The following is an 18,344-nucleotide window of genomic DNA, read 5'->3' on the forward strand; positions in this document are numbered from 1 at the left end:
CTGCTGTCATTGTCATCTCTGGCAGCTCCTCCCCCGTAAGGGAGCTCCTCTGTCGAGGACAGTGGTCCCCAGACTTTTTTGGTCATGCCCTCCCTTACCTGGTTTGTGCCCCCACCCCAGGAGCTGCGGTCGGGAGCTGCGGTCAGGAGTTGGGCCAGGAACGGGGCTGTAACTGGGGCCAGGAGCCGTGGGCCATGGCTGGGAGTGGGCCGGCATTTGGGTCTGGGAGCCGCGGGCTTCATCTGGGAGCGGAAGCACGGTTGGGGCTGGAGCTGCAGCTGGGGTTTAGGATGGGGCCAGAGTAGAGCTGGGGGCAGAGCAGGGCTGGGTGGCGTTCCCTTCCCACCACCCATGGGGGCTGGTCCAGGCCCTGCCATGCCCCCCAAATGTTCCTCCACACCCTCTAGGGGGGCACAACCCACAGTTTGGGGACCACTGCTCTAGGAGCACCCCTTCCAGGCTCCTTGCTCTGGTGAACTCTCCTGGGAGCTCCTCTCCTCGGCAGCTTCCTATCCCTCGGATCCCTTCAGCTGAGCCCTGGTCACCCTTTATCAGGCTCATTAGCTATTTAGCTGCCAACTAGCCACCTAGGGATTTAATTACTTCCAGGTTGGTCTGGGTTGGCTGGTTCTCCCTTACAGGAGCCTGTCAGAGGTAGCCTCTCCCTAACTTCTGTAAAAGGGCCAGCCCTCTTGACACATTCCCACTCTTCCCCCCGACCCCCGAGAGCCAACCTGTATTCAAAGGTCGGCTTGACCATGGCTGACACTTGGTTATGTTCTGCAGCCGGGGTGAGGTGAGGGGTACTTCCTGCCCTGCTGCCACAAGGAAATCTGCAAGGCCCTTGGCCATAATTTTATTCTCGTCACTGAAGTGTGAAGAAACCAGGAGTTTGATTCCCCAAGTCTCTATGTAGCACATGTCATGGGTAAAATCCCCCATAGTCTTCAGCATGTCATAGTTCAGAAGAACTCGTTGGCCATAGCAGAGGTAGTCGATAACACTGGGCTTTCATCATTGGTGTGGTGGTCCTGTAGCAGATATGGGCTGGCTACGGAGCTTCCCTCTCAGCCAGATACACACCAGAAGTGTTCATCACAAAATCCTTTAATTTTCTACCAACTATGGCTAAGGTCAGCTTAAATATCGTATTTTTACCCAGCGCTACCTAGTGGTTGAACAGCATAATACAGTTTAGCGTTCCATTACATCTCCCCCGTTAAGTTCTACATTCGTACCACTTATAATGTTTACATTATCGCACTGTCTTTGAAGTTCAGTGTGGATCAGTCTGGTAGGTGTCTCTGAATGGTGCTGGTCTTTTAATTACATGACCCGAACAGGTAACAGCTTGGTCATCTGGCTGTCCATTAGTTCCACCAACTGACTGTGGTCAGTCTGGAATCCTTGAGTCATCTTCTTGTTCTGCATCCACCATCTGTAGAGTTTGCTCAGTTGATTGTTCTTTCTGAGGAACAAACTGTAGATGTTGACAGTTTCTGTTGAACTCTCCTCTCTCGGTCTTGATCACATACAATCAGTGTGTTGAATTCTTTTTCTTTACAACAGCTGGAGTATTCCATTCTTTTTCTCCATCCAGTTTGACACAAACATGGTCACCAGGTTCTAGGCCTGGTAGTTTTCTAAGTGATGTCTGTTGTAAAAGTGTTTGTAAACTTTTTTTCCCTTTTTATTCAATTTGGCTACTCTCTACGTGTCTGGCAACTTTGGAGATAGATTCTTTTCCAAAGCTGGGAGGGTAGTTCTGAGTCGTCTTCCCATCAGGAGTTGTGCTGCACTATATCCAGTAGCTGCGATTGGGGTTGATCTATAACTCAGTAGAGCAAAGAATGGATCTTCCTGCTGAAGGATATTCTTCACTGTCTGTGCAGCTCTCGCAGCCTCTCCATTCGCTTGTCAGTAATATGGGCTTCTCGTAATATGAGGAAGATCATATTTTGTTTGGATAAATTAAATTCTACTTCTCTGAATTGTGGTCCATGCTCTGTCACAAGTTCTTCTGGAACCCTGAAATGCCCAAAAGTGCCCTTCAGTTGCTCTATAACACTCTGGTCTGTTATGTCTTTCAAGTACACTCTTTCGACCTACCTGGAAAAATAGTCCACGACTACCAGGTAAAGATGTCCCCTGAATTCACATAACTCTGCAGCTAGTCTCTTCCAAGGTCTCTTTCATTCAGACTAGTTCCTTGTTAGTGTCACTAATTACGACTGGCTGTATCTTTTTCCAAGCAGCCTTCAGTAAAAGAGTCTATGGGAGCCCGTGGGGAAATTTTTCTACCCAAGGCAAATTTAACAGCAGCTCTGAAGTGTTTCATAGCTGATGTCCTGAGCCTGCCCTGCCTGTAACTGTGCATTTCTGGAGGTGTTGACAGTAACTCACTGCAAGTCACTGGGATTTCGGCTATTAAGTTGAAGTCAAGCTGCATGTAATTTGGGGGGTAAATAGTTTATTTGCTGTAAAATTATATTTCGGGTTGACAGAAACGATTCGCGAATCCATGTTGAGTTTGCTGACAAGTTTCAATGAACGGAAAGGTGCCGCCGCTTCCCTTCCAGCCTTTAGCCCTGTGGCTGGGCCCTCAGCGGGGAGCCCCGGGTTCCATCCCCCCGTGGGATGTGGGGCAGGAACTGGAATATGGGTCCCCCCCCGAGGTTAGGGCTGGAACCACTGGGCTCCGGGTGTCTGGTGTGGGGCTCCCTCAATCTCTCCTGCTGAAGACACCCTGTACGTCTAAACACTGCCATGGGCATGGGCCAGAGCGTGGGAGTGAGACTGACTCTGCAGCCCAGTGGGTTGGGCCCCAGCTGGGAGCCCAGAGTCCAGAACCCCTGCTCCAGTGACCCTGTAATTATTGATCCATAACCCCAGTGAGGGGAGGGGCTCTGGCCCCTGGCACAGCAGTGTCTCAGCCATGTCGGTGCCCCACTGCAAACCCCGAGTGCAGAAGCACTGCACGGGTGTGAACTGGGACTGGCCCCTGGCGCAGCTTCTCCCAGATGGAGGGGGCAGCAAGTGGAGAAATGCCCCCTCCCCTCCCCACTGCCCCAGCCTCATAAGCAATGGCCCCTGTTCCCCCCAGCAACCCTCAACTGCCATCCCCCCACTACCCTGCCCATGCCCTAACATGGAGAGTCCCAGCTGCGCCCCGTGGGTCAGGGCTGCTGGGACTCTCCACTGTGGACGGTTGATCTCAATGTATTGCCAGGCTCTTCATGGTTTTGGTTATAAGGATCTCATTATCTCATTCCCGCTGCTCTGAGTAGTGCCCATGTGCGCACGGCCCAGCTCAGCTCTTACTGTATCCCAGGAACGTCTTCATCTTCTGGGATCCTCATGGCAGCAGTGGGATGATTTAATGGAGTCCCTTAGTCATGGGGCCTTTCTCTCTCTTTTGTTTCAGAACCAGCGTCCTGGAATCGTCTCATGGTGCGTGGAGTGGTGGCAGTGGTGGGGGTGCTAGTCTTACTGTACCTATGTGGGTTTTGGAAAGGTAGAGGGAAAGCGTTTGCCTACTCGCAACTCGTCTTCAGGAAGCTGCTGACTCATCCCTCCCCACAGCCTGGAAGTCGGCAGGATTCCCAGGAATCGGAGCTCCCTGCAGTGTGTGACAGGGACGGGGACCAGGCCCAGGGAACCAGAAACAGGAATCAAGACCCAGCCCTGGAGAATGGGGAAGGAGACCTGCTCATGGAGGACAGACGCTTCCCCCTGGAACCCAGAGGAAGGGATCCATTAGGTGGGGACACGGGTGTGGCCCAGGAAACTGGAGCAGCATTGCCAATCCTCCAGGGTGACCAGGAGTCTGCAGGAATTAAAGATTAATTTTGAATGAAAGATTATGTCATGTGATAAAATCTTCAGGAATACGGCCAATTAAAATTGGCAACCCTAAACCGGAGTGCGGGGAGGGACCCATTAAATGGAGACAGACTTGGGCTGGGGAACCAGCTAGAAGAGCTGATCCCTCCTATGGTGCCCCTCAATGGTGGGGACTAGACTGGGCGAAACTTTGCATTTTTTGCCTCAAATAGGTTTAGATGAAGATTCAGCAGTTTGCGAATTCGTATCCAGTCTGCTGAATTGTTCACATCCAGCCCCTCCCCCGGGTTCTCAACAAGTCGAAGCATTTCATTGAGACACTTTCCAAACAAACCATTTTGATTTTTCAGCTTGAAACAATTTTTTGTTTAAAAATGTCTTTCACTTTTATTTTAAAAATTCAAAAAGTTACAACCCTTGAAATGTTCCTGGGTCTTTTTGTTTGTTTGTTTTTTTAAAGCTCTTTGGTTCATCAAAAATTTGGAAACATTTTAGTTTTGTTCAACCTGAAACTGGTTTTTTTCCATCTCTTTTTTGGAATTGCCAGGGACCAAAAAATTCTGTTTGCCCAGCTCCAGAGGCGGGTGAGGATTTTGGCGATTATATTGTGGGTTTCTGAGTCTCCTTGTTGCTCAAAGTTTTCTTACTGTAACAAATTAATTTGGGATGAGGGCAGGATGAGCAAAAGCTTCCTAAAAGTGTGGGGGGGCTGCTGGCACCCAAACTGTGGCCCAGCCCCTGTGCCACCCCTTCTCCTCAAGTTCCTGCCCCCTCAAACCACCCCTTTCCCTGAGGCCCCCCCTCACACCGCCTTTCTCTCTGAGCTCCCACTTCACGCCACCCCTTGCCCCCAAACACCCCCCGACCCCGCTACCTTCTCTCCCCCATCATCCAGTCGCTCACACTTATTGCCAGTAAAAAGTGGTGGACCCTGGTCTCCCCTGTTCCGGCACCCCTGTATGAGAGAGGGGAGAGGATGAAGAACTCCTTTCAAATATAACTCCCCCCCCACCTCAAAAAAGCACAATTTGCCAGCAACAGCAAAACATGCACCTAACCAACCCGGGCCAGTCACGCTGTGTTGTGTGTGACATTCCCGTCCTGGGGCGGTTTATGTCTTTGAAAAGGTGAACCCTGCAGGCCTGGGTGTTTCTCTGCGTAATGTGACCTCAGTGCTCCTGATGAGAGCCGTTGTTTGTCAATGTTTCAGAAGCAGACATATTTATCATTCATGGACAGACAGACATTTATTCATAATTAGAACTGGTCAAAAATAGCGGGGGTGGGGAGGTTCATGAAAATTGAAGAAGAAACCGCTTCCCCCCACCACCCCCCGATATTCTTCAGACTTATTTGGAAATGTTTTTAATGATCAAATTTTTGTTTCGTTTTGGTGGGAAAAACTCCACGTTCTCTCTCAAGTGGGCAGAGAAATCCAAAATGTTTTTTTTAAAAAGGGAACTTTTTTCAAATGATCAATGTAATCCAAAGTGGCATTTTTAATTAAAAGGTTGCATTGTCAGTGTAAAACCCTTTTGAACCAGCTCTATTACTGTACAACAAGATGAGTTTATTTTTCATGATGCATTGTTTGGGCCAAGTTCCAAGTGGCATTTCAGTTTTTGCACAGCTCTTCTCTTCTTGCGTCTGCACCTCTCATAAGCTGTGGCCTTAATCTTGGCCCTGGAAACACTTACATGCATATTTAACTTTAATTACTGCTGTGAATAATTCCATTTCAATGGGACAACTCTGAGGTCGGGTTTACACTATGGCCCTATATCGGTGTAACTATGTCATTTCTTTAATTTTCTTTCTTTTATATGTGAAAGTTCTTGAGAGGTTAAAGCAGGTAAAATACATGAACAGATTCGGACAGTCCGAGTTTGTCAGTGCAAAGTGACAGCAGAGATGTGGTATCTGCTAGTTTTCCACAAGTCTCTCAGGGTTACCCAGGATAACTTTGGGGATCTCTGTCTTGCATTGGGAATGTTCCCTGAAAGTGTCCAAACAGCTCAGAGCTACAGAACCATTCCCTGGACCCATTCTTATAGCTGTCTTCCCCGGAAAGCAGTCTGGCAAGTGTTCCTGTCAGCTCATTGCTAAGTTATCTGTCAAAACACTAGAGTTTTCAGGTGCCTAAGTAGCCCCTGGAATCAGGGTGAAATTATCCTCCCCACCACTACCAAAATTGGAAATGGTGCCCCGGAGTGCACGGTACCCTACCGTGCTTCCCCCATAGGAACTGCATGAACAGGCAACTCTGCAAGTTATCTGCATGCCTCTGCAAGTGACCCCCATGCCTCTCCATTTCCTTGGCCACATGTATCCTTTCCCCATGCTGGCGGCTAATCCAGAAAAAGAGGAAAAGAGCTCACCACTGCGACCAGGGAGGTGTTGGGTTGAGATCAGCTGGTCAAAGCAGGCAATAGGGACAGAATCTGAGACTTGAAGCTCCTCGAGTGACCTCTGACCTTTCTAGACCTGCCCTTCAATCAGACACAGCGATTGTAAAGTTGAATGTGATAGTAACTAGACCCATTTGAAACCCTTCACCACACAAGACAAAGCCCGTAGGATTCATCATGAACTATTTATTTCTCCTCCCCTGGCTCCCTGCAGCCACCAGCCACCTTGGAGCTTTCCCTCCTCTCTCCCAGGCTGTGCTCACTTGATTGCAGGAGCTCAGCGGAGGGTCCAGCTTTGCTCTTTCGCTTCCATTCTTCCCGTCTTTGGACGGCTGCATTTGCAACTGAGCAGCCTGATGGAAACACTGAGTCCTCTGTCTCGGCAGGCAGGCCCAGCCGCCAAAGCCAAAGACTCCCTGAGAACAGGGGGAGGTTCGCCTGAACTCTCAGGAGTGGAAGCTGGGCCCATAGGGTAGGGTTACCATATTTGAACTTTCAAAACAGAGGACACTCCGAGGGTGGGGGGGGGGAGTTGTAGCCCTGCCCCCAATCTACTCCCTCCACTTCCTGCCCCCTGACTGCCCCCCACAGAACCGCCAACCCATCCAACACCCTCTGCTCCTTGTCCCCTGATCGCCCCCTCCCAGGACCCTGCCCTCTATCTAAGCCTTCCTTCTCCCTGTCTTCAACTGCCCCCTCCTTAGACCCCTCCACCCTAACTGCCCCCCTAGAACTCCACCCCCTACCTGTCCCCTGACTGCCCCGCCCCCTATCCGCACCCCCGCCCCCTGACAGACCCCCGGCTCTCTCACACCCATCCAACCACTCCCTGTCCCCTGACTGACCCCGCAGAACCCCCAACCCATCTAATCCCCCCTGCTCCCTGCCCCTGACTCCCCCCCCCGAACCTCCGCCCCGTCCAACCCCGCCCCGCTCCCTGTCCTTTGACTCCCCCGACCCCTCTTCATAAGCCCACCCCCTGACAGACTCCCCCCAGAACCCCTCACCCATCCAACCCCTCCTGCTCCCTGTCTCCTGACTGTCCCTTGGGACCCCATGCCCCTTCTCCAGCCCCCCCGGCCCCCATACCCTGCTGCTCAGAGCAGTGTGTCTGGGGTGCGGAGCCAGACACAGTGCCTTGCTCCCCAGCAGAGTGCGCAGCTCCCCCTCCGCCCCCAGAGTGCTGCATTGGGAGGGAAATCCCAGCCCTTTGGAGAGTTTTACAAATTCCTCCGGAGGGCAATTTAAAACCCAAAAAGCCGGACATGTCCAGGAAACTCTGGACGCACGGTAACCCTACCACAGGGACTCCAGGATCTGCAGCTGCTGCCACCTCTATGGTGAATCCTCCGACTCATCACCAAACAGCTCTTCCCCATTCTGCAACCTGGCCCCATAGTCTGACCGTGCAGGAGAACAGAAACCCTTTGGGACAGCAGGTGAGTCTCCTCAATGCCGCACTCTTCGCATGGCTTCCCGCGGTCACAGTGAAACACGACTACCCTGCCCCCAGGAGTCTCTCAAGGAGCTGCCGGCGCCGTCACTGGGCACCCACTCCTAATGGTCTCGGGCAGTGGCATTGCAGAGGGAGCTGAGCAGACCGTCCCTTCTGTGACTTCCTGAATTGCTGCCAGGACGGATTCTCCTCTGCGCTAGGGAGAGTCCCCGAGGACAAGCAGCTGTGGTGGGGGAGGGGGCAAGACAAGCACTCCCCCTGAGCCCTTGACTAGCAGGCAAGCAGGACTCTGGGAGCCAAGGCATCGGTGTGTCTTGCTGGGAGAGCAGAGCTGGAGAGCAGAAAAGGGCATTGGAGGAATTGTAGAAAAGTCAGTGTCATGGCTGGGTCATGGGCAGCCAGACCTAGTGCTCAGAGGCAGAGTCCACACTCACAAGACAGGAGTCGAGAGTCAGCTGGGTCAGGACAGTGGAAGAGCAGAAGCAAAAGACCAAATTGTGTTCAGAACCTCAAGTCAGGTGAGTCACCCTGAGTCCGGATGCCAGGAAATCAAGCCTGGGGAGTGGGAGCAGGAACAGCCAACACACGGTCCAGAGCCAGGGAGGAGCTCGGCTGTTCAGACAGCTTCTTGTTCCTGCTGCTGGTTTAAGGAGGTCCCGGGGGCCGATAAGCTGCTCTGGGACTCTGCCAATAGGAGCCTCAAACTGGGTCTGGACTTCTTCAGTCCTAGCTAAGCAGTTTTTCGTAGGCTTCCAGGTGGTGTGCTGGAGGGTGGCTGCTCCCAGGAACCCTGCAGACCTGGGTTAATGACCCATGGGTCAGGACAGTGAGTGATCTCTCCCCACTCAAACCTCCTGCACGAAACAGCCTCCAGTGTCCCGGATGCATCCTCTGAGAAGAAAAAAACACAGTCATGAGGACAAATAGGCTATGGAACAGGAGCTCCCTCTTTGTTGCAACAGCCCCAAGTGCCCAGAAGAGTGGACGGTTCTTACCTCCAGGAGATGCCTGGGATCTTCCATCTAAGCCTCAATGGGACCCATGTTGCTTGGTCTGACAGGAGGAGATCATCTGTCCCCGCTGCTCCCTGCGCTGGGCTGGCTGCAGCACACATCTGGGTAAGAGGCTGGGCCAGAGAGATGTTACAATCAGGGTCCAGGCACCCCAGAAGGAGAACAGAGGGTCTGAAACCAGAAGACGAAGCAATCAAATCAGCTGATTCGACAGAGAAGTTTTCTACCCTACAGGGACATCAAAGAAGGTCTGTTAGGAAAGCTGAGATCTTAGTCTGGAAACTACTAAGGCAAAGATTGTGACTTGTTAAGATTCAGTTTTAGTCACGACAAAGTGTGTTGTGTTTTGTTTCTCTCTTTGAAATTTGTCTCTTCCTCTTGCTTAGTATCACTTAAATCTCTCCTTTGTTACTATGCTTCCCAAACCACCTCAGTGTTGTGTGTTCCAGTGAAGTGTGAGTCTCCAACCTACCCAACAGGCTGAGCTGTGCCCTGTCTCTCTGAAGGTAGCGAATAATTTCTGAGCGGTGCTGGGCCCAGAGTCCAAGGGCAGTTCACCAGACATCTCGTGGGAAGCCCAAAGAGACCAAAGGAGCAGGAGGGATTCCGGCCCCACTGACCCATGGGAACTTCCCACAGAAGAGGCTACACAGGGCTCCACACACAGCCACTTTGGGTGTGTAACAGAGTTCACTCACCGCTAGATGCTGGCCAGGCCTCGTGTCACCGCTTTCTAGCTGGGCTAGCAACCCCGCTGATACTCGCTCTTGCACTTTGTTGGCTGGGAACTCAGCCCTCCAACCAGGTGACTGTCCTTTACTCCACTCCTTCCTGGGTCATGCTTCTTGCAAACAAAGTCCAAAAATGTCTTGAACAGAAACAAGGCCTTCCACCCTCGTGGGGAGTTCTTCCTCAGCCTGATTTCGGTTCGGCCTGCCCTTCTTGGGTTTCTATGGTCTTCTATGTCCCCTTCCTTAGGGACAGTGAGAGAACCCAGTCCTACCCTGGATTCCAGGGTTTGGCCCAAGGCCGTCTACTGAACAGCTCGCTCTGCTTCTGGACTTTTGCTGCTGTTTTCCCTTCTTTCCTCTCAGGTGGGGCTCACTTGTAGTCATCAATTTGGCCTAGCCCCAGGCTAGGCAGCCACAGTACAAGCCACCCTGTTAGATACCCTCCTCCTTCAAATCCGGTCCAGCCCAGCTGACAGGTTTGCTGAGGGGATGGTGAAACCCCATTGCTGATCAGAAGGAGGTCAGAGTCTGTTCTCTAGGAGCTGAAGGTCCGTTTGTCCCGCTGTGGGAAGTGGAGCTGGAGAGCGGAGATGTTAGGTGAAAGAGACTGCATGATGGAGTTGGAGACTGAGGGACGGGAGCCTCCTCCCAGAAACCCTCCCAGGAGAACAGGTTTGAGGAGTTCTCTGGGGAGCCTCTTGCTAGGAAAAAAACAAGGGTGGCACATTGATGGAGATGTCTCTGTCCCAGGGATGGGGGAAGCTCCCAGCCAGGCTATGCAGCAGGGATCCCATTTCTCCCCCAAGAGACCCAGATGCCCAAAGAAGTCAATGGCTCTTACCTCCATGAGGGAGCGGGCTCTCCCCTCTCAGCCTCTTTGAGTACTACCTCTGCTTGGTTTCCTAGGACAAGAGACCTGTCCCCACTGCTCCCTGAGGTGGTTCAGCTTCTGACTGCACCCATCTGGGAGGCTGTCACACACCCCAGGGCCTAGAAGACATGGGGGGAGGAGGCTCCTCTTCATGTCAGACTCTGAGAGCCCAGAGAAGGGCCAAAGGAAGAATAAAGGGCAAGAGATGAAGCTAGCCCTGAGCCTCTGTCCCATCCTCACCTCCTCAAATGTGGAGCTTCCTGAGCTTCAGTTGGGCAGACAGTCTGTAGCCCTGACCCAAAGGTCCTTCTGCGCCATATGGGGCAGGAAGATCTCTGCCTGGGAGCACGGGGAATGGGATGGGGGTGAGATCAAGGAAAGAGGGGAGGGGTATGGGTGTGAGGGAAAGAGCTCCTGCCCCAGATGAAGGAATTTGGGGGGCCGAGGGAAGGACCCAGCTCCACAGAGAGGGGAGAGAGTTTCTGTGAGTGCCAGGGGCCTCCATTTCCGCTTCCACTAGCCCCCCATTTACAGTGAGACAGAGCAGTACCTGCAGCAGGGAGCGGGACTTGCTGAACAGGGAGGGGAACCTGTAAGATCATCAGATGAGCCACAGCCCTTGCAGCACCTCAGGCACCTGGTGCAAGTGCCGGATGTTGTGTAGCTGGCCCATGACCTTGGCTGTGACATCCTCGTGCTGCAGGGGAAAGAGAACATGGCAGAGACTGAGACACTCCCCAGGAATCAGGGAGGATGAAGGGCACCTGGAACCAGCACCATCATTTCCACCCAGCAGCTGCTCATGTCTGAGTGGTAGATTCACCCTCCTGACCCCCAGGATGGAGGCTTACTGTCCTCTCTCGTGACCTCCAGTGCCAACCCCCCTCCTTGTAGGGTGAGCTCCTGCCACCTCCCCATCAGTGCCCCTGACAGCTGTTCCACCTCCAACCCACCTGGGGACACCGCTCAAATTCGGAGAACCCTCTCCTCCACCCCCACCTCCATCCCCACCCAGGTAGGGCAGAGAGGGGGCTCTAGAAGGATGGCGGGGGGCGGGAGGGATTCTGGCAGCAGTGAAGTGGGCTGGGGAGAGGTTGAGACCTTTCTCCAAGTCACCCCAGTGACAAAAGCTGATGGCAGCCCTGGGGAACGGGACAGGTCAGCAGCCCCTGCTGACTGAATCCTCCCAATCTCTTGAGAGCGGGTCCAGCCCTACCAGCAGCAAGACCAGCTTCCCACGCCCATGTGCCTCAGCCCTTCCTGCTCAGTCACCATCACCAGTCAGTCCTTGGCCTCCCAGGCTGCCAGGGATGGGAGCAACTCTCAATGGTGGCTCGGGTGACATGGACACTAGGCCATGGGGAAATGGGTGCAGCTCTGTGGGGCAGGAAAGGTTCCCAGAGGGCACTTAGGGGACTCTCCTGTCCTTCCCAGGACTGATAGCAGAGCACCACATCCTAAGAACAGAAGTCCATGAAGTCCAGAAGTCCCCACTAGGCTCCTTGCTACCAGGCCAACGAATGGCGATAGGATGGGAATGAGGCCCTGGGCCCCACCCCAAGCTCCTCAGTCGATTACAGCTGCTTACCGTGTCCCCCATCAGTTGCTGGGCTTCTCCCAGGAGGGAGTAGATGAGCACCAGCCCAGCCTGGCTGACACGCAGCAGGGGGTCGTGGATGGCCAGCACTGCTGTCCGCAGGAAGGATCTTCTCTGCTCGACAGAGAAGAATTTTCCAAAGACCTAAAACCAAGAGGACATGAGGCTTGAGCTGATTGCCCAGAGCCAGCCTCCAAATCCTGGCGGTACAATGGCGTCTAGTGCCCCAAAGGGCAGGGAAGAGAGCTGCTGTGGCCAAGGCACTTCATTCCCCAGGAGGCTTTCAGGGTCCCAGGGCTCAGGGAAGCCCCTTTATTAAAAGGTCGCAGATGTTGAGGGACCAAAGCCTCCAGTGGCTCTTTCGGGAAGGCAATTTATGGCAGGGGCCAGGATGGGCTGGAAATGGATCTCTAATGTGTGTGAGCAGGCCCACTCTGCTGTGCAGGGCACAGAGACGACAGGGGACCCTGTCTTGCTTCCAGCGGAGAGATCTCCTGCACCTCAGCGGCTAGAGGAGTTTGTGTGTGCTGTTGTGGGGGGAGGGGGTTGGAGCTGACAGACCAAAGGTCTCTTCCCCCAGCTAAGCGATTTCTCTAGTTGCTGGCTATGGCCTCTGCAGCTCCTTGGTTTCTTCAAGGGGAATCCAACCTGCAGCCTGACAAGGACAAGGAGACTCATGGCCCAGTCCCCATCCCAGACGCTCCTCGGAGAATTTTCTTCCGCTGCAGCAATTCAGCGTGTGGGAGGCGGGACAAGCTCACACGGTCTCTCTCACGGGGCGTTTGTGGAGGAGCGTTCTGCAGATGCCCTTGTCGATCCAGGAGCCATTCCAAGGCCTCCTCTGTGATGTTATGGAAATCACCCATTTCACCTTTGACTCCAGTCTGGGGGCACTGTGTTACGGTGTGTTCGAAGGTTTGGATATTCTCACCACAGTTGTGAGACGGGGGCAGGGGGGTGTCTTTGATTTTCTACTTGTGCAGCAAGTAGCCGCAACTTGGCTCAGTGACAATGTGCTTCTTTGGAACAGTGGCTGAGGTCCAGATACTCTGCCATTCCCTGGCCAGGTCTGGAGACATGAGGCGGGCGCATGTGGTCCATATTGGCTCTGGAGCTCAATATGTCCCCTACCCGGTTCCCAGGTTGGGGCATTCTGCTTCCTGGCCGGCAATGGAATTGGGCAAAGCCCACCTCCTTTCTCTGCTTCTACAGGGTGCAGGGAATTAAACAAGGGTCTGATCAAGCAATCGTGACTGACTGACCCAGTGCTCTCCTCTCAGACACTTGGGGATCAGCCAGGGGGACAAGGAGCAGAGAGACACCCAGAGCCATAATCCTATCTTAACTCACCCACGGGGGATTCTCCTCAAATCAAGGCAACAATGTGGGACCTTTAGCACCAGCCTGTCCCACTGGCTGCTGGATGAGGAACTCTGAGCTGGAAATAAGGAGCAGGCTCCTTTCCTGTCTCCAGGAGGCATCCACTGCAGGGAACCCAGCCAGCCACACTCCCTGAGCTGTGTCATGCCCTGGCACAGTGCCCTTACCTCCCCCACTCTGGCTGTGTTCTTGTAGCCCAATAGCCTGCTGTCCTGGTGCCAGTCATAGCACCAGAGATCTTCCGCGTCATGTATGGTCAGCCCTGGAAGAGAGAGAGAGAGAGAGAGAGAGAGAGAGACTTTTCTCCTCATTCTGGTTGCAGTTTCTGTGTCCTTCCAATCCCATTGGTGGCTGCACAGTGGAGTGGAGAAGAACAGAGGCAGAGAGAGACTTGTCCTCCAGCTGGGGTCAGTCTGAGAGAAATGGTCTGGGGTCCCATTATCAACCTGTGGTCACTCTCAGTCCCCTTTTGGGTTCCGTGTCCCAGCTGGGTTCCTTACCCCTCTGTTGGAGCAGCAGTTGGTAGAGCCGGTAAGTCCCCTCCCTGGCCTGCCGGCTGACTTCCTTGTCTGGCTCGCTGACAAATAGAGCCAGCTGGGCCACATGGTGCCCCATCTGAGGGAACTTGGCTGAGATCTAATGGAAGGGAGAGCAGAGGGGACTCCATCAGCATTTTCCTCTCAGCTCCCTGTCCCCCCTGGGCCAGAGGGCTCCTTCCTCTTAGCCCCTCTGCAGGAGATGCTGGGGGAGAGGAGCTTGAGATCGACCTTTCATTTGCTCTGCTGCCAAGGGAGCCCGCAGCTGGAGCATGGTCCCCTTAAAGGCCCAGGGACAACACTGAACCAGGACAAAAAGAACTTGACTCAACCCTAGCTCAGTTCTGCTATGACTCTACCTCCCCGTGAAGAACCCTCCTAAGCCACAGCCCCGGCAGCAGCAGCAGATCCTGCAGTCCGCTGGAGCCAGCCCGCCTCCGCCTGGAGCCAGCAAGCTGGGCTCAGAGCTCACTTACGTCAAACTCAGGGAGGGTGACTGTGTATCTCAGCAGGGCTGTGCTGCTCCTGATAGCCCTGGCTCGCTCCTGCGACACCCTGGACACGACCCAGAGGTTGACATGCTGTGGGGAAAGGAGGCAGGTCAGACTCAGTGGCCAGCTGCTCCCGCTTTGCAAATGAGCCCCATGCCCCCAGCCCCAGGAGCCTGAGACATTCTGCGCAGGGGGGAATATCTGAGTCATTGATGGCAGAGCTTTAGAAGGCGATTCTTTCCCCCAGGACGCAGCTTGTACCCTTCAGGTCACAACTTCTCAGCGTCTCTCTAGACTGGGACAATGTTCGGGGTCGGGGCTGGTCCCATCCTCCCCGAACTCCTGATTCCTGAACAGTTCACCAGAAAGAAGACTGAACCCTCGGCCCTTCCCTGCTAAGCAAATCCTTGGGGGGATGTAGGAAGTGACTGAGAGCACAATCCCCCCAGGAATTTCAGAGCAGATCAGAGGGAAGGGCTGATTCCCTGGGCTCCTCCTGTTTCTCTAGGAAGGAGTATGTGCCTCTTCTCTGAGAACCATCTCCCGAATCTCATGGGCTCTGTGTGTTGGAGGGGCGGGGGAAGGGTGGGTTTTCAGACTCTCACTCCCCAAGACAGCCAGGAGCCCTGTGCTTAGTGCTCAGCAGAACCAGGCAGAGCTCTGGCTTGGAGTCCCAGCTCCTTACTCTGTCCCTCAAGAAGGAAGGACCTGACACTACATTGCACTGAGCTCCCCAACCAAGGACGGCCCACTGGGGACCCAGCTAGGAGGACAGAGTAGAAAATGCATCTTCCAGTCTCTCCTTACCAGTCCCCCAAAGAGTTCAGGTCAAATGGGGCTCACCTCCAAGATGAAGTGGAGCCTGTCTGTGTCTGGGGACTCTGCCAGCAGGTTCCCCAGCATGGCATCCAGGACCTCTGGGATGACTTTGTGCAGAGCCTGCAAAGCATGGGTCAGAGTTAGGGAGCCTGGGCCTACACCTGCCACAGGATGGGAAGAGGGGTCTCTGGGAAGTACTGGGGAAACTCCCAAACACATCTCCCGGCCTCTCTCCTTCACATCCCACTGCAGGCAATTCGCAAGAATTGATGACCCCTGGACCTTTGATCCATGAGCTTAGCAGGTCTCTGCAGAGGGCCTTGTAGGCAGAAGAGTATGAAACAGCCAAGTTGCTATGGATGGAAGCTGGGCTTCTGGGCAAAACACGGCTTAAGAAAGAAAGAAAGAAAGAAAGAAAGAAAGAAAGAAAGAAAGAAAGAAAGAAATCCCCAAGGGAGGGGTAATCTCTTCCCTGCTGGAGGGAAGGATCCAAGCCTGCAGCTTGTTCCATCTCCGCTACCCCACCCCTAAAGCTGGAGCTCCAGCAAATCAAGAGAGCAGGGACCAAGGACTACTCTGGAAGAGGAGGAGGATGGAGGAGGAGGAGGCACCTGGATGCCGGTGGTGTCCTTCTCCGTGCCCAGGGTGAAGACGGAGTGAAGGGCAGCTCGCAAGAGGTGGGTCTCTAGGGCTGGCTCCAGGGCAGGTTTCATGGTGCTGGCAAGAGAGAGGAGCTGGTATTAGACTGTGCAGTACGGGGGTGGGACTGTCTCCAACATGGACACCAAGCCACAGGGATAGAGGCACAGGCTGGCGAGAATGGAAACTGAGGCACTTAGCTAGGGAATGACAAGGCCAAGGCGTCACAGACAGACAGTGGCAGGACAGGAATAGCTCCTGTTCCCTGGAGCCAGCTGCCCCTCCTGTATCGGAGCCCGGGAGTGAGCCCCTCCCCAAGGCCCCTGTCATGTTTTGGGAGTGAAAAGAAGAGCCCCGCCAGGAGAGAGTGAACCTTTCCACCCCACCATCTCTGCCAGAGGCGCCACTCTTGGGAGGTGACCTGGGAGGGACAGTGACGGTGACTCCCAGCCTTGGGCCTGAGCAGCACTGGGGTGAGGGGAGCCGGCGGGGTGAGGGGGTGGGGCTGTCTCAGTACCAGAGGTTGCCCACTGCAGCCAGGGAGTGGGCGAGGACGGCACTGGGTGACGAGTCATCGGGAAGCTCCTCGATGAGCTCCTGTGAGACGTGAAGGAGACAAAGGAGTGTGTGAGATTCAGGCCCGACTGACACCTCCCAGTGAGGAGATGACACAGCCAGTGCCCCACATGGCCAGTAGGATCCCCCACCACCTCCCGCTCCTCCGATTCCTTCCTGCCCGTCAGACTTGTCCCCCTTCCCGGATTCCTGCCCAGCTCACTCCCAATCCTCTTCTCTCCTCCTCCCTGTCAAAACTGCCCTCATTCAGCCCCATCCCGACGACCGAGCTGGGACCATGTGATTCCTTGTCCCCAACTCTCAGCTGCCCTCCAGCCCCACAATTCCCCCCCTGCCCACTACAGACCAATCTCACAATTTCTCCCTTCTCTTCTCCCAAGTCTTCAGCCCCAGCAATCCTTGTCCTCTGCTGCCCCCTCCAACACCACCCAGCCCCCACCCATGAGCCCGGCCATACCCCTGCCAATCCCATGTCTCTCTCCTCCCTCCAGCTGCCGTATGGCGTGTATCACTCACCACGATCCTCTTCACCACAGCCGCCTTGCAGCAGCGCGGCTCCAGCGTGTCCTCCCCTCTCTCCCGTGCAGCCAGACATGCGGGGTAGATGGCCTGAAGGAACAGGAGCTGCTGCCCCTCATCCTGTACCCACCAGGAGTGGGGTATAGCGAGAGAGAACCTGTTAGCTAGGGACCTTCCTGCCCCACCTAAACCAGCTCCAGGGCTCAGGGCTCAGGCCTCAATGGGGGATTGTGGGGACCCACCTATTGTCCAAATCCCCCACCACTCTTACACAAGCAGGATTAGGAACTGGGACAGCACCTGTGGGGGGAGACGACCTCGGCTGTTGTGGGACAAACACCCGCATCTTGGGGGTCCCACATCATGGATGTAAAAGGGCCCCATTAGGGGTGGTGGATCAGGAGGGACAAGACCCTCGGCACGGGGTGGGGATGCTGGGAAGGGACAGGGCAATCTTGGTTCCAGCCCAGGTGGGGAACATTTGTACCTTATCTCTGCACTGGAGCTGCTCTTGGATGACCTTGAGAGCAGCTTCATCTTTGGCCATGTGCACCCCTTCCTCCTGCTCCGAATCCAGGGGGGTCCCTGCATCAGGGAGTTAAGGACAGGGGCATGGTGGGCAGAGCAGGATTCAAGACCCCCCTTCCCACCTCAGGCACCCAGGGCAGATCGGGCCCCAAACCTCCTTCTCAGGGATGCCTTCAGCCCCCAACAGCTTCAGAAGCCCAGAGCAGAGCCCCCCCTCCACTGGCCAGGACTCTAGGGGAGGTGCCGATTCCCCCAGCCCGGAGCAGCAAGGACCAAAGTGGCAGCAGCTCTTCATGCCACCACCCCCAGGTCCCCGTGCGGAAGGAGCAGCTGTGTGACTCCTGCTGCTCTCAGTGGGGTTCGCGCGGCTCAGGCCAGACACCTGGGCTGGGGACCCCCTCCATATCACTGGGAGAGCGTCTGGGCCCAGGGTGTTCACATCCCGTCCTCAGCCCTCCCGGAGCCCAGCCTGGCTCCTCACCTGGAACAAAGCAGTGGCCTCCATCGGCCTGGCTGCTGCCAGAGGCCCAGGTGCTGCCGCTGTCCCCTGCTGAGCTGCCGGTGCTGGGACAGGGACCTTCCACCTCCTGGCCTGCGGGGGCTGGAAGGTCCTCAGTGACCGGGCAGGGCGATGCCTCCTGATGGGAACGAGGGCTGGGCTCCTGGGGCCGCTGCTGCCCACACAACCAGCCCCAGAGCCACCCTGCCCGGCGCCCCTCCTGGGCTGGGTCCTGTCTGCAAAACCGCAGCCTGGGCCAGCTCCACTGGGGCCTGGTCGGGGCCGCTCCCAGCTCGGCGCCTGCGCCGGGAGCCGGGTTCCTTTTCCAGAAGGCCGGGCACTTCCGCCGTCTGGCCTGGACGGGAGCTGCTTCCCCGCCAGCGGGGACGCAGGGCTTGCTCTGCCCCTTGGGAAGGGGGCAGCTGCTTCCCTCAGGCT

General features: G+C 55.1%; 2 protein-coding genes across 2 annotated transcripts in view; one reads left to right on the forward strand and one right to left on the reverse strand.

Moving 5' to 3' along the window:
* The window catches only part of LOC141998456 (butyrophilin subfamily 1 member A1-like), a 321,911-nt gene that overhangs the window by 172,199 nt on the left and 131,368 nt on the right, over positions 1 to 18,344 (forward strand). The window lies entirely within an intron of this gene.
* On the reverse strand, positions 14,297 to 17,225 carry LOC141998790 (maestro heat-like repeat-containing protein family member 7). The gene is made up of 6 exons (XM_074971774.1): positions 17,151 to 17,225; positions 16,877 to 16,969; positions 16,302 to 16,381; positions 15,757 to 15,862; positions 15,170 to 15,265; positions 14,297 to 14,416 (listed from the first exon to the last, which is right to left on the reverse strand). The coding sequence occupies exons 1-6, from the start codon at positions 17,223 to 17,225 to the stop codon at positions 14,297 to 14,299; spliced, it is 570 nt and encodes a 189-aa protein (XP_074827875.1).

This window comes from Natator depressus, chromosome 14 (assembly GCF_965152275.1).
Source record: "Natator depressus isolate rNatDep1 chromosome 14, rNatDep2.hap1, whole genome shotgun sequence".
Lineage (NCBI taxonomy): Eukaryota > Metazoa > Chordata > Testudines > Cheloniidae > Natator > Natator depressus.

Excerpts from the sequence above, each read along its gene's own strand:
- LOC141998790 (XM_074971774.1), bottom strand. The coding sequence starts at position 17,225 with ATGCGGGTGTTTGTCCCACAACAGCCGAGGTCGTCTCCCCCCACAGGT. Across the intron at positions 16,970-17,150 it reads CAGTTCCTAATCCTGCTTGT|GCCATCTACCCCGCATGTCT; the intron begins GTAAGAGTGGTG and ends CTGTTCCTTCAG. Across the intron at positions 15,863-16,301 it reads GCTGCAGTGGGCAACCTCTG|CACCATGAAACCTGCCCTGG; the intron begins GTACTGAGACAG and ends CTCTCTTGCCAG.